Genomic DNA, 14,209 nt, shown 5'->3' with positions numbered 1-14,209 from the left:
AAAGGAATGGAAAAGGGGATGAGGGGACAAGTTATGAGAAGATGAGATTTTGAGCACTGCTTTGGAAGTCACCATTTCAAGGTAAATGGCTAATGGTACATGGGAAGGGATGATATATGTATTGAATATGCCATGAGACAAGAGAGAATTAAACCAGCCATGCTGGGCTCTCTAGTGGTGAGAAAAGAATAGACTAAAAGATGAGAGACCAGCATTATTTCAGTCTGCCAGGAAATCTATCAGTCATGCTCTCTGCAAAATCTACTAGAAGCACTAGTAGTAAGGCCTGGCCTAGAAAGGATAGACCAAGCCTGGTCATAAAAGTAGAGAAAACCCTAAAAAGAAGACTGACCCTCAGTACCCTCCAAAAAGAAGAAATGCAAGGAAGGGCAGGACAAAAGTGAGAAAGGACTCAGATAAAGAGTTCAGATAAAGGAGCTAAGAGTGAGATGTATCTTCTATCCCTTGTGAGAAAGCTAGACTTGTCTTCCTCTGTTCCTCACATATGGCCCAGAACATCTGAGTCTGCATATAACCAAGAGAAAAGCTGTAAAGAATGTAACATTTTGTCATGTAGATAGAGAGGTTAGAAGACTGAAGAGAAGGAGAAAGAAGGTTCAGGGAATAAAAGTCAAAATCCTACCTGTTAATGTGGAGCAGACAAATCCCAAAGTGGGGGATAGCAAAGAGCAAGTTGTTCCGCAGGAAATCCCTTCGTTTCTTCAGTATCTGTAACCTAACATTCTTCCTCCAGCTGGTAAATGAAAGGTCAATCAGATTTCTTTTTGAACTTCCTCCCCAGGCTCCTCTTCCTTTGATTCTTATTCTAACCCACAATTCCCCTATTTCCACTGAAGTTTCCATTGCCCTGCAGCAGTGCTCACAATCTCATCTCATAACTTGTCCCCTCATTCCCTTTTCCATTCCTTCTCCCATCTCCCCCCCATCTCTATCTTCTTATTTCACCCAACCAATTCTGACCATTTTACTCTTACCAAGTCAAGGCCTTCCTCACAATATAATGCTTGAAGAAAGGGATGGCTTGGAGGTGTTGCCAGAGCATGGCATGCCGATGCCAGGTTCCTAGTGTCATTAACATACTGCCATCCACAGGATGCACATGCAGGACTCCAAACGGAGAAAAGATGTAGTGCTCTGGTTTCACCAGGTCTGGTGACACCACTGTCAGGCTATATGGTCTAGGAAGAGAGTGTTCTGGTCAATGAACACACAAATATACCCTCAACTCCCAACAATTAGGAAAAAGGGACAGAGAAGGAGAAGGTAGGAGTGTCAGGAGTAAAAGAATGTAAGGGAAAAGGGGATGAGAGGAGGAGAATAAGAGAAATAGAAGAAAAACATTATAATTTTCAAAAAGGAAAGAATAAATAGTTAAAACCAAAATGCAACCCAAGAGAGAAAAGATTGTAGTAAGGATCACTTTTAATGAAGTGTCTAGGCCCACACAAATAACATTCAGACGTGATAAAGGAACCACAATGATAACTGCTGAGAAGCCATGAAAAAAGAAGTGTCAAAATAACTGCAAAAATCCAGAGGTTCCCCCTTTGTTGGAAACTAGAAGTTGCTGATGTCTGGTAAATTCTTGAAGTGATTTATAATTAGTAGGTCTGTGTGTTCACAGTAGTAATCACAATCAAGTGGCATAGATTCATAAGAACAACTTATGCAAACTAACTTCATCAGGTTACTTGACTAGATTAATCTGGGAAATGATAGCATTACTGATTTTTCACAAGACATTTGACATTTGTAAGCAAGAGGTAGTGAAGACAATGGGAAGATAGCAGATTTGTAGTTTTATGTAGATCTGTAGCACAATCACATGCAGAGTGGTGATGGATGTTATTACAGAAGAAGGTATCTAGTGACAGACATAAACCCTTGGTCCTATTCTACCAACACGTTTATCAATTATTTTAATACTTAGAATACATGCTTATTAAATCTGAGAATGTTGCATTAATGGGAGCAAAAGGTATTACAGCTGGATAGCAAAATCAAGATTGGAATAGATTTCTAGAGCCTAGAAAGAGTAACTATATCAGGGCAGCTAGGTGGCACAGTGAATAGAGCACCGGCCTTGGAGTCAGGAGTACCTGGGTTCAAATCTGACCTCAGACACTTAATAATTACATAGCCGCGTGGCCTTGGGCAAGCCACTTAACCCCATTGCCTTGAAAAATCTAAAAAAAAAAGAGTAACTATATCTAATAAAATAGAATTTAATAGAAGTAAGGAAATGGGGAAAGAATAAGTGTCTGTTACGTGTTAGACTGTTTAAGTACTTTACAAATATCTCAACTGGTTGACACATCAATTCTAGGGGGCAGGTATTATTGTTCCCATTTTACAGGTAAGGAAACAAACAGAGGTTGTAACTTGCCCAAGATCACAAAGCTAGTAAGTGTCTGGGTCCAGATTTGAATTCAGTTCTTCCTGATTCCAGGCCCAGCTCTCTATTGATATCACCTAGCTGCCCTAATGGGATTATATAAAAAAGCCTACAACATAAAGAATAGTTCCATCAGTAACTGATGTGAGAAACATGACCACAAAACAGTTCTGGGGTTAAAGTGTCAACAAGATGACAAAAACATCTAATGCTGATATTACAGTGTTCCTTAACTTCACATTGCTCAGGACAAATCTGAGCATGACACCCAGCTCTGAGCATTATATTTTAGGAAGTATACTGTCAAGGTAAAGTAAGTCCAGAGGAAGATGGTGATGTGCTGCTCTTCTAGGTCCTATCTTGGAGAGATATGAACTAAGTGTCTCCCATGGCACAGAATGAAGGTTTCCTAGCTACAGAATGAGGAAAGACAAGATTCATGCTTGGGACAGATTCAAAAAAGTACAAGATGGACAAATAGCAAGTTGGTCTGGAAATAAGGGGTGATGAATAGAGGAGCGACAGGACAGAACTAGGCCCAATAAATGGAAAATTACAGAGAGGAAGCTTTTAGTTCAATAAAAGAAAACTGTATTAACAATGAAAGCTGTCCAAAAATGGAAGAAGTTGCCTCAGGAGATAAGTTAATGAACTGTTCAAACAAGGAGAATAAACATTAACAAAGAGGACTTCTAGAATAATTTCTAATTCTAGAATTCCAAGTCAAGGAAAGAAGATGTTAAGGAGAGGATGAGGGATCTCTAGGAAAAGGAGACAGAGAATAAAGAAGGCAGAGAACAAAAAGAAAGAGGGATTTTGGAGAATTTGGCCTGAACCAGGAGTGCCTGAGAGCTAGATCCTTACCTGAAATGCCTAGTAGTAGCCAAATTGAGGTACAAGAAGTGGATCTGAGTTAGGTATCTGTTCCTCCGAAGAATAGAAATGATCTGGTTCTTTAGTAGGATAGTCTGAGGTGAGTAGGCAGAGGTTGGCCGCTGAGCTCTACTTTCTTCAACAGTACTTAATGATATGTGTCTGTATAATGTAAAAAAAAAAGTGCTGGGAAAAAGGAGGAGGCCAAGGAAGGACAAAAGAGGAAAGAAGAAAGATAATAGGATCCTTTGTCTAGAATTACTAAAGAAAGGAAGACAGTTCAAGCCTAGGGTATGTTGACTGGTTTCCTCAACAAAGAGGATGAACTGGTGAAGCAAGTCTTCGAGGAGATTTGGTACAGGGATTTGGGTGATGCACATACACAGATATTGGCACTTGCATGTATTATAAAAACACATGCTTCACATATGGTTAAACATACAGGTCCACATTGCCCCTACACCTCCCTCTCCCCCACCCCAAATATGTAGAAAGATAGACTCTTTAGAACTGGAAGGGACCTCAGAGGTCCACCTAGTAACCAAAATATGAGTCTTATATGAAATATTCTTGGCTTGGCTTTACCCAGGTTTCACTTAAATAACTCCAAGTTTCAGGGAACTCACAGACCTTTTGAGGCAGTCCATTCTATGTTGGGTAAATTACATTTGTTAAGAAGTTTCCACTTAGGTGATTCTAAATCTGCATTTTTTTTTTTTTTACCCAGGAGAGCATGGAAAATTTTACCAGTCAGATCTATGGATAAGAGTTTTTGATTAAACAAGTTATAGAGAGGATTACAGGTAAGTAAAATGGATAATCTTATATAAATTAATTGTGCAAGCAAAACCAATGCAGCCAAGATTAGAAAGGAAATAAGAAACTGGGGATGGTACAACTAGGGATGCGACAGCAGGGGAGGGGGGAAGGGGGAATATAGTCAGATTTCTCTGATAAAGACTTCATTTCTCAAAAAATAGGAACTGAGCAAAATTTATAAAAAGTCATTCCCCAAATGTCAACTGGTCAAAAGTTTTACAATAAAGAAATAAAATTTATCAATAGTCACATGAAAATGTTAAATTACTTTTTAGAGAAATACAAATATAATGACCTAAAATAAATCTTAAGTTCTAGCTCACACCTATTAGACTGGCTAAAATGACAGAAAAGTAAAATAATGGGAGGGTGTAATTTGGAAAAATAGGTATACTAATGCCCTGTTGGTGGAGTTGTAACCTTGGTATAACCATTCTGGAGAATGATTTGGAATTATGGCTAAAGGACTATAAGACTGCATACCCTTTAAATCAGCAATACCACAATTAGGTGTGTATTCCAAAAATATCAAAGGAAAAAAGACATGTGAAAATATTTATAGCAGCTCTTTTTGTATTGGCAATGAATTGGAAATTGAGATACCCATTAATTGGGGAATGGCTGGACAGACTGTAGTCTGATAGAACACTATTATGCTTTGAGAAATGATCAGGATATTCCAGAAAATTCTGGAAAGCTTTATTTGAATGCAAAAACAGGAAAACAGTGAACAAAGTAACAGTAAAATTGTAATGCTGATCAACTATGAAGGACTTAATCTGATCAATACAATGATCCAAGATAATTCCAAAGGATTTGAAAAATTCTATCCACTTCCACAAGATCTGATGAACTCTGAATGTAAACTGAATGTAGACTGAAGCATACTCTTCTACTTTCTTAAAGATATATATATATAATGACTATAAATATATATATATATACTGTTTGCTTTCTCAATGGGTGGGAGAGGGTCATAAGAATTTTAAACTCAAAAAAATTTAAATGAATGTTAAAAATAAGTAAAAAAATATAATCTTTACCCATATACTCTAGTTTTGTCCAATGGGGAAAGCAGAATAAATCTGATCTTTTCATATAACAGTTGACATAGATATGTCCTGAAAATATCAAAAAAATAAAAAGCTATTTGTTAAATGATTTTCATGACACCCTAACAGCAACATGGGAGTGATAATCAACCTTAATGGACTTGCTCGTACCAACAGGGCAGCAAGTGGGCACAATTTTGGGGTGTCTGTGACAGAGAATGCCATTTGTATCTTGAGAAAGAATTGTGGGGTTTGAACAAAGACCAAGGACTATTACTTTTAATTTTTTAAAAAGTTGTCTTATTATGTAATTCTGATATATCTCATACAATACTTAAGGATATGATTTCCCTCTTATCACATTCAACTTAGAGCAATCCATACTATGGGAATGATATAAAGACTAGCAAAATGCCTTCTGTAGGGGTGAGGAGGGATGGAAGCGAGATTAGGGGAAAATTGTGAAACTCAAAGTAAATAAAACCTTTCTAAAATTAAAAAAAATATTTTCATGGCAGCTTTATTTGTAATTGCAAAAAACTAAGGTGTGTTGTGATAATCAAAAAAGATAACATTTTTGGGCTTCCTTAAGAGGGTCAAAACTTCCAGAAATTAGATGATAATTTCACTGTACTCTGCCCTTTTCAAATTTCATCTTAAGTATTATGTTAAGTTCAAAAAAATATTTATAATCTAGAGGATGTAGAGATGTAGGCAATCAGGATGGTCAAGGGCCCCAAGTTCATTGCATGGTTCTGCTAGAGGACTGGTAGAAAGATTTTTCAATGTTCAGCCTGGATAACAGAAAACTCAAGAGGGTCATGCTAACAAGTGTTTGAAGAGTTGTCAGGTAAATGAGGGGTTTGACCCTAGAAGGTTGAATAAGTAGGAAAGAGATCAGTTTAGGAAAAATGCTCTAACAATTAGAACTATCCAAAAAATGGGATTAGCTGCTTTCAGAGGTGATAAGATTTCACCTCTGAAGAGGTTCAATCTTTAGTCAGAGGCTGGATGAACCCTTGTTGGCAAAGTTATAGTGGAAATTCTATCCATATATAGGTTAGACTAGATGGCTACATAAGTCCCTACCAAATCTGAAATTCTGTGATGCATCATCTTTCTCCAACTAACATAGCCCTATTTCCAAATTTCTAATTTCTATAAATGATTCCACTCTCTTCCCAGTAACCAGAATTACAATCTCCCATTTGGATTTAGGTTAGAGGAAAAAGGAAAAAAATCATTTGCCAACTCTGAGCAATTCCCATCCACAAGCTGTTTCTTATCAGTCCCCTTTACTCACATTGCCACCAACCCAACACAAGTTCTAATCACCTCTCTTTTGTCTTCTTGGGCAAGAAAAATGTGATAGAAGAGTTTGGTGACTTTGGAATAGAATAGAATTATAGAAACTAAAGAATAGGCATTAACAGGTCATAAACTAGGGAGAACCGCTAGTGGAGTACCCCAGTAATATGCCTTCACCACTCACTATTCAGCATTTTTATCAGTGACTTGGATGAAGTCAGTAGAAACTGCTATGTGGCACAATGGATAGAATTCCTGATCTGGAGTCAAGAAGACCTGATTTCAAATCCTCAGACTGAATGACTGAGAAAGTCATTACTATTTACATCAGTTTCCTCATCAAGTTAGGATAATAACAGCCCCTATCTCCCAGGGTAATTGTAAGAATAAAATATTTGGAAAGCACTTTAAAAATATTAAAGTGCTACATAAATGTTAGCTAGTATGTAGATAAGCAGTAAAAGCATATCTTAACCCCACCCCCCTTTCCTTATGCAAGTCAACCCAAATCTTGAGAAAGATATTTTTTAAGGATAAACCAGACTAGTTAAACTGGACTTAAGATAAGGATCCCTGGTTGGCATACATCAGATTCAAAGATGATATAAGGTAAGAAATATAGGTAGTATGTTGAATGACTCATCCCAAATCTAATATTAGTTGTAGACATATTAATGGGAAATTCTAAATCTGGGGTACAAAAAAATAACTGCATAAATGCAAAATAGGAAAAGCAAAACTAGAAAGAGTTTCTGTGGGGAACAAGTAGACTCCAAGCTGGGTGTGTGATATATCAATAATGAGATATAGAAAACAAAAAAAGTTAATGGATTCTTGAATAAAAAAAAAAAACAAGTTCCTGTTAAGTGCCAAGCACTGTGCTGTTAGGGATTCAAATATAAAGGTTAAAAAAAATGTCCCTGATCTCAAGGAGCTTACATTCAGATAATGAAGATAAGAGTAGTGGCCAGAGAAGGGTATTTTGGTTCAGAAAATTAGAGCAATGGTGAATGGAAAAGTAAGATAGTAGGCTAATATTCTTTTCAGTAGTAATATTGATATTCATTTGACTAAGGTTCTAAAACTAGAAAACAGGATAAAAAATGGGAGTAGAGAAATATACTAGATGCCTGAAAAGAAGCTAAGAAGTACAGAAAAAAAAAGCTGAAACCAGCCCCAATATTGTGGGTATGTGAAGCAGTCACTAATTAGCTTAGTGGAGAAAGCTAATGAGAAGTTCCTAAACTAAAAGGAGTATAACCTCCAAAGCATGGTCTCTTGTCTAGCTGTCAAGTGGCCCAGTGTCAGGAAGCACATGAGGTATAGTGTCAAAGAGGGAGTGATGTCTCATTCTACTCTGCCCTAGTCAGGTGAGATCTGAAGTTCTGTTCTGAGTATATTTTAGAAAGAACATTGACAAACTGGAGCACGTCTAGATGAAGGTGATTAAGATGGTAGGGGGAATCAAGACAGAAATTAATAAACAATACTTTGAATGGAGATTGAGAGGTATTCCCCTTCTTCTAATGTCCAAACTCTAAATTCAGTTTTTAAGGACATTACTGAGGAGATTGGACTCATTTCTTGTTCAAAGTCCCACCCTGTTGGAAGCTACAGAGTTCTGCTTAAGCTTGGATAGGGTATATTCTTTGAATATAACTAAAGCTAGGGGTGTTCTGGTTTAGAGATGCTTTCCCCATCCAAGAGATACTCAGCTTTTCATTTTAATAAAGTCCACTTTCAATCACATTAACCAATTAGATTTGATTGTTTGATGGACTACTTAGTGCTTTGAAGGGTATATAAAGAGCCTGAAGCCATGATGATCTTTGGTCCAAGACAACCAAATGATCCTTTCATTAATAACTTGCTTGTTTTATTAATTGATTCAATTGTCCACAAACTATATCTCAAAGCTCTTCAATTGTCACAAAATCATAAAATGTATGGTATATGAGTGTGCTGGAATACTATTGTGATATATCAAATGTTGAAGTAGATAGTTCCAGAAAAAAAATCTTGATAGATGTATATGAATTGATGTATAGTGAAGGAAGCAAATCCAAAAGAACAATGTATTATGAAGATTAATCAACTGTGAAAGAATTTATACCTCTAGATTAATACAATGATTCAACAATTCCAGAGAACTCATAATGAAAAATGACATCTACTTTCAGAGAGAAAACTAATGAACACAAGAACACAGATTGAAACATATCCTTTTTTCTTTTATTTTTTAATATGGCTGATACAGAAATGTTTTGCATGATTTCATATGATCTTGCCTTCTTGACAGGCAAGGGTGAGTGTGAATTTTAAACTGAAAAATTAAAAAACAAAAGATTGTAAATTTAGAGTAAAAAAAAGACTTCAAATACAAATGATAGTTGTATTCAAGGGGCATTCATTATATGGAGGATGACATGGGCTCACTAATACAAACACTACCACAATCACTCCCAATTCAGCCTTAAATACTTCCTACTTGCCATTAATTAGGCACCTTATAAAGATCCTGGGTCCTTTGGCTTCTTCCTGAGCACTCTCTTTGCCAATTGGGAGAGTGACAGAAGTTCAGGGCAGAGCCATATATACTTATTTTCTAGATCTTTGTTATCAAAGCTTCCAAAATTCTGATATTACTGATATTTCATCGGGATCAGCACTAGGATCCAGGTCAGGCTTGCATTTATTATACCATTTTAAGATTTACACAAACCTTTATGTTCTATGTTATTATCTCATTTGATCTTCACAGCAACCCTGAAAGATAGTTGCTATTATTATACACCCTTAGTAAATGAGAAAACTACAATCACACAACTCCATATTCAGCACTCTTCTGAACTACAAGGATTTTTATCACTGGCTCCTTTTATTGATTTTGTTTCAAATCTTCTGAGCATCACAACTGCTATTATTCTTCCTACACTATTACTTATTCTCTAGGATGTTAAGTAGAGATATAGTTTGGTGCTTTTACATATGCAGTTTTCCTTATGTCTCTCAGATTTGAAAACTATCAGGTAAATATATGCTTACCAATCTTTATGAGGTAAATTCCATCCCTATATGTCTCTCATTCCTATATCTTAAGCTATTTAAGCTAATATATTCCCATATTTTGTTCAAGAAATCTAAAGTCTCATTATCAAATTTTCTTTTCTCTTCTAATCATTTGACTTCAGTGGGCAGGAGTAATGAAAACATTACTTGTGCTTCTAAAATCTTCTGTTTCTTGCCCAAGATTTTGTAATTTAGGCTCCTTCTGACAGCATCATTTCTGCCCACATGAATCACCAGAAGTGGGTAGTAGCCATCTGTTTTGACAAATCTTAGCAGATTCTTTGTCATATCTTGGATATATGATTTAGAAAAACAGGAAACCTCTTTATCTTTATCAGGTTGTTAAATGGCTTGTTCAATAATCCTCACAGCAGAGACTCACTCATTTCTATTATTCTTCTCTTCTTTCAACAACCCTTACTGATTGAGTTTTCATGTAACAAAACTAGCATCATTTCTTGGAGGACAAACTTTCTCTCAAGCCACCAAGTTCCCTTTTCTCTTCAGAAGAGCCTCAAATTTGCATCTTAGCTGCTCCTTAGCTAGTTATCTTCCTTCCCTGAACTATATATATGAAATTCTTCCTACCAGCAATCTTTTTTTTGCAAGGCAAATGGGGTTAAGTGGCTTGCCCAAGGCCACACAGCTAGGTAATTATTAAGTGTCTGAGACCGGATTGGAACCCAGGTACTCCTGACTCCAGGGCCAGTGCTTTATCCACTGCATCACCTAGCCGCCCCCATTTCTTCTTCTAATCTTCTTCCTTTCTCCCTTTCATATACACATTACACACACACACTTACACACATACACACACACATACACAGATGACTGTATCTAGTATTTGACAGAGTATTCAATGAACCTTTATTTTCTGAGGTATATATTTTTTTTACTTCCCAACTTCCTGATTCAGGGATTCCTTCCTATCTCTTCATATCCTTGTCTTCATATTTTTTTTATTCTGAAGCCCTTCTAGAAGATACATAATGCTTATTGAATTGAAAACCTGAAAGTATATATTTAAATTGTAACTCTCCTTCTGGGTCACCCCCTGAAATCATACTTGCAGCTTGGGGCCCCAGTGAGGCAACTATTGCTAGGTTCAAGGTGCTATGTAATAGCTCACAAACACCTAAAGTTCTGCTTACCTTTAATAGTTATCCAGGAGACTCAATTAGCTAAAACAAAAGCATTTTACTGATACTGAATAAGTATCATAAGGATAGAAGCTACAAAACATTCAGGCTATACCTAGGATGCATTCTCCAACAAATAAATACATCATGAGTGGGAAGAACTGGCACACAAAGTTTATATTGCTGGTGAGGTACACACATAGAAAACACGTATTGTCAGCGCAACTCCTACCTCTGTGTGAGGACAGCTCATGGTGTCCTCAAGCTGTACTATCTAAGTTGGGTAGGGCCCTAATTGATAATTCTTAAACTAATTATTCTCTCAAATCCATAATTGGCTTTCTTCTAGCCAGAGTAGAATCCCCTTAAACTGACTTCAGAGCAAAGCAAGGGCTGAGTATTCACTAATCCAAATGGGAGTTAAGGCCTCCTCAAAAAAGATTCCCCAAGTATAAAACACTTCTTTACATTTTGTTTTAAGATGTTAACACGTCCTTGTCTCTGTTATCCATTCCTTAACAGCTATGACTTTATCATCTAAGCTGGAAAGCAGCAAATAAATTGATCTGAGTTGTCCTGGTCAACTCCTCTGTTCCTAACTACATAATATTTTAATTCTACTGATGACCTAGAGGAATAGAAAGGTATTCTCTAAGCTCTGTATCTTTCTTTCTAGGAGCAAGACTAGCCTGCATTTTGATCATAGTAGACAATTACTTGACCATGCCAGAAAAACTTCTCACACTCTATACAGGCTACTGAAACTCCCTGCTCTCCAAACCTGCTAAAAATGAAATGTCAAAAAAAAAAAAAGGAAAAAGAAATCAAACCTCTGTTGGTAGTTTTTGTGGCCAATTTCTACAAAGAACTGCTGAGATAAATTGGCTAAATGCCAGGTCTATTCATCTTGACAGTTGTTACTGAGTGGGGCTCTATTTATTTTAGTAGTTTTTTTCATGAGGGGAGACTTATTTGCTTAACAACTTTTAACTGACAATTTACAGCTTCTTCAGATCAAAGTAATATTATTCTAGGGGTGGGAGAAGCAAGCCACAAAGGGGTGATATTGGTGATCTCCACAAAAGGGGCCAGGACTTTCTCAGGTAGAACCCATTAAAAACAAATTCTAGCTATAATAAGAAAAGCACCTCAATTCAAACCCACTGAATCTTTCCCTGATCTTATGAAGTCCCTTGAATCTGCCATCTTTCAGAGTAACCAGGATAGAACACCTGCCCTGAAGTTAGGAGTATCTGAGTTCAAATCTGACTCAGATATTTAATAATGACCTAGCTGTGGGACCTTGGGCAAGTCACTTAACTCCATTGCCTTAATAAAAAAAAAATGGTAAAAAAAAAAAAGAAAAGAAACTGTCATCTTCCCCTTTCTCCCCTCCTGAACTTGCATCTGCTTCATTCCAAAACCAAGCAATAAACAGGTAACCATGGTTGCCTGAACATTTCAGATGGAAAAAACAAACATTTGCTATGAATATTCCAGTAAGAAGATCAGGTAGAAAAACAGCCAAGAGTGTCTAGCAATAGCAGGATGGCCTTGTTCCCAGGGCCAAAAAGCAAAATAGTGACAAATTAAGTTGGTTTAGGACTGAAGCATCTAGAGATTGTACCAATAAGAGATCCTAGAACCACAGCTTCCCCCACCTTCTCCAAGGGGCCCAGTCAGAATTTCTACAACTGTGTTATGTAGGGACTAGAGAAAAGAGAAGAAAAAAGGAGAGAATAAGAATAGTCAGAATTTAAGGTCTTGACTCTCTCTTTCCCCAGGTTTTTGTGTTTGCTCACCTAGTACCAATGCCACGATACTCCTCTTCCTCTTTCCTGTTGACATACTTAATAGGGATGTCTGTGGCCAAGGCCAGAGGTAGAAGACCAAGGCCATTCATCCAGAAGGCTTCATCTTGCGCCATATCCACTCTCACAATGCCCAGAGCATACTGTAATTCGGAAAGTGTCACAGGGTACACCCAATTTTCTTTCTCATCCTCATTCTTATCTTTCTGTCGCTGCCTTTGTTCAGCCTGGACAAAAGGGCATGGGGGGCTGAAAGAAACTGGGGAGGACAGTGATCTCAGCTTCTGGTGTCTGCAAAAAGTATGGGCAGATGGAGCCATCAAAGAGGTATCTGGTGGAAAGGCCTGTCTCAGCACCTCCAGAAAATCCAGACCAAGATGGGTCTGGATTTGGGGGGCCCAGAGATATAACTTCTCCAAGAAGGGTAGTATGTCAAGGTGGCCACAAAGCAGGGTTCTGTAGGGTGACAGAGAGCCCAGCACATTGTACAGATAATACCAAGCTGCAGGACTGCTGTCCCTGAGCACAGCAGCCAGAAGAACCTGAAGTTCGGCTAGAAGGAGCTCCACTGCTGGGGACTGGCCCGGTTCATGGGGTTGCTGCAGCTGGGCACTGAGCTGCTGACGAACAGCCTGAGCCCACAACTCTGGCTTTGATTGCCAATCCCAGGCTACTGGTTTCACTGGGGGGAAAAAAAAGTTAAGAATGTAAGGAAGGGAAGGCAGAAGAGAGGGGAGAGCAGGAAGGGAAGAAGAGGGGAGTAAGAAAAGGGCTCCAAAATGGAACTATGGAAGAAAAGTCTCAGGAGCCTCCTTTTTCCACTTTGTACATCTTAACCCAGTAAGATATTAGGGGAATATATTAGGTGAAGGATTGCCTAGTCTTGAGTAATTGGGAGACATGCAGAATGGCTGGGAGTCAACTACCAACCTCTTCACAAGAACAAGGTGATTTAGGAAAAGATTTGGAACTATGGAAAGACAAGGCAATTATTTAAGGAGCGAGGGACAGAATAGGGAAAAGGAAACCAGTATTGAGAATTGTACAAGGTCTCCCCAAGGTCTGCAATAGATAGAAAATATCATGTCTCCTGCTCCCCGTGAGTTTCCAAAGTACCATATTACTTCTCTCTCACCATTCATCTTGCATGACCTGTTAAGGAACTAATTCAATAAGACTGAAATTATAATGGTAGTACCCTTGGGTTCCAATTTCCTCCCCAATCCCTTTCCCCTTCACCTGGTCTAATATCCTGATTAAAGAGAACAGGAGTGGATGGGGGTCGTGAAGCTGAATCATGCCTCTGAGGTGAAGAAGTCCTAGGGTAGTTCATAGCCCCTGACAGTGTAGAGTCTGCACCTATATCCAAGCAACAGAAACTCCCAGTCACAGACCTTCCTTTATCACAGTCCCAAAAAACAACACTCCCACATAATATACCTAAATCACATCTCCACATGTCAATGCAAGTCATATATTCACATTCCCACAGAAGCCTTTCCAATCAAATCTACTTACATCTCTACTACTCACATTCAGAACACACAGATATATACACACACAGTGCAATCATATATCTCCCTAGTACAGTCATACACATCACCTTAGTGAGCATGTAGTAGTCTTCTGCCAATTCCAGCAAAGGCCTAAGAAAGAAAGGAGATAGTTCATTAATGCAAGACAAGAAGAACAATCCATCTCTAATTCTTCTTCCCTTTCCAA

The 14,209-nt window shown here is 37.9% G+C and overlaps 1 protein-coding gene across 14 annotated transcripts in view; it reads right to left on the bottom strand.

Annotated features, from left to right (window-relative positions):
* DNHD1 (dynein heavy chain domain 1) overlaps positions 1–14,209 on the bottom strand; it is a 121,134-nt gene that overhangs the window by 91,044 nt on the left and 15,881 nt on the right. For all 14 annotated transcript variants that reach the window (XR_012474471.1, XM_074217457.1, XM_074217463.1 and 11 more), the window contains exons 2-7: positions 14,091–14,133; positions 13,727–13,846; positions 12,479–13,169; positions 3,281–3,451; positions 996–1,199; positions 644–754 (exon numbers count right to left, since the gene is read on the bottom strand). Coding sequence is in view for 13 of the 14 variants with exons in the window: in XM_074217457.1 (XP_074073558.1) it covers positions 644–754; positions 996–1,199; positions 3,281–3,451; positions 12,479–13,169; positions 13,727–13,820 (1,271 nt within the window). In the remaining variant the exon portion in view is untranslated. The remainder of the gene's footprint in view (positions 1–643; positions 755–995; positions 1,200–3,280; positions 3,452–12,478; positions 13,170–13,726; positions 13,847–14,090; positions 14,134–14,209) is intronic.

Source organism: Macrotis lagotis, chromosome 1 (genome assembly GCF_037893015.1).
Source record: "Macrotis lagotis isolate mMagLag1 chromosome 1, bilby.v1.9.chrom.fasta, whole genome shotgun sequence".
NCBI lineage: Eukaryota > Metazoa > Chordata > Mammalia > Peramelemorphia > Peramelidae > Macrotis > Macrotis lagotis.
Note: the sequence above shows the minus strand (reverse complement) of the source record. Positions and strands in the feature narration are given on the sequence as shown.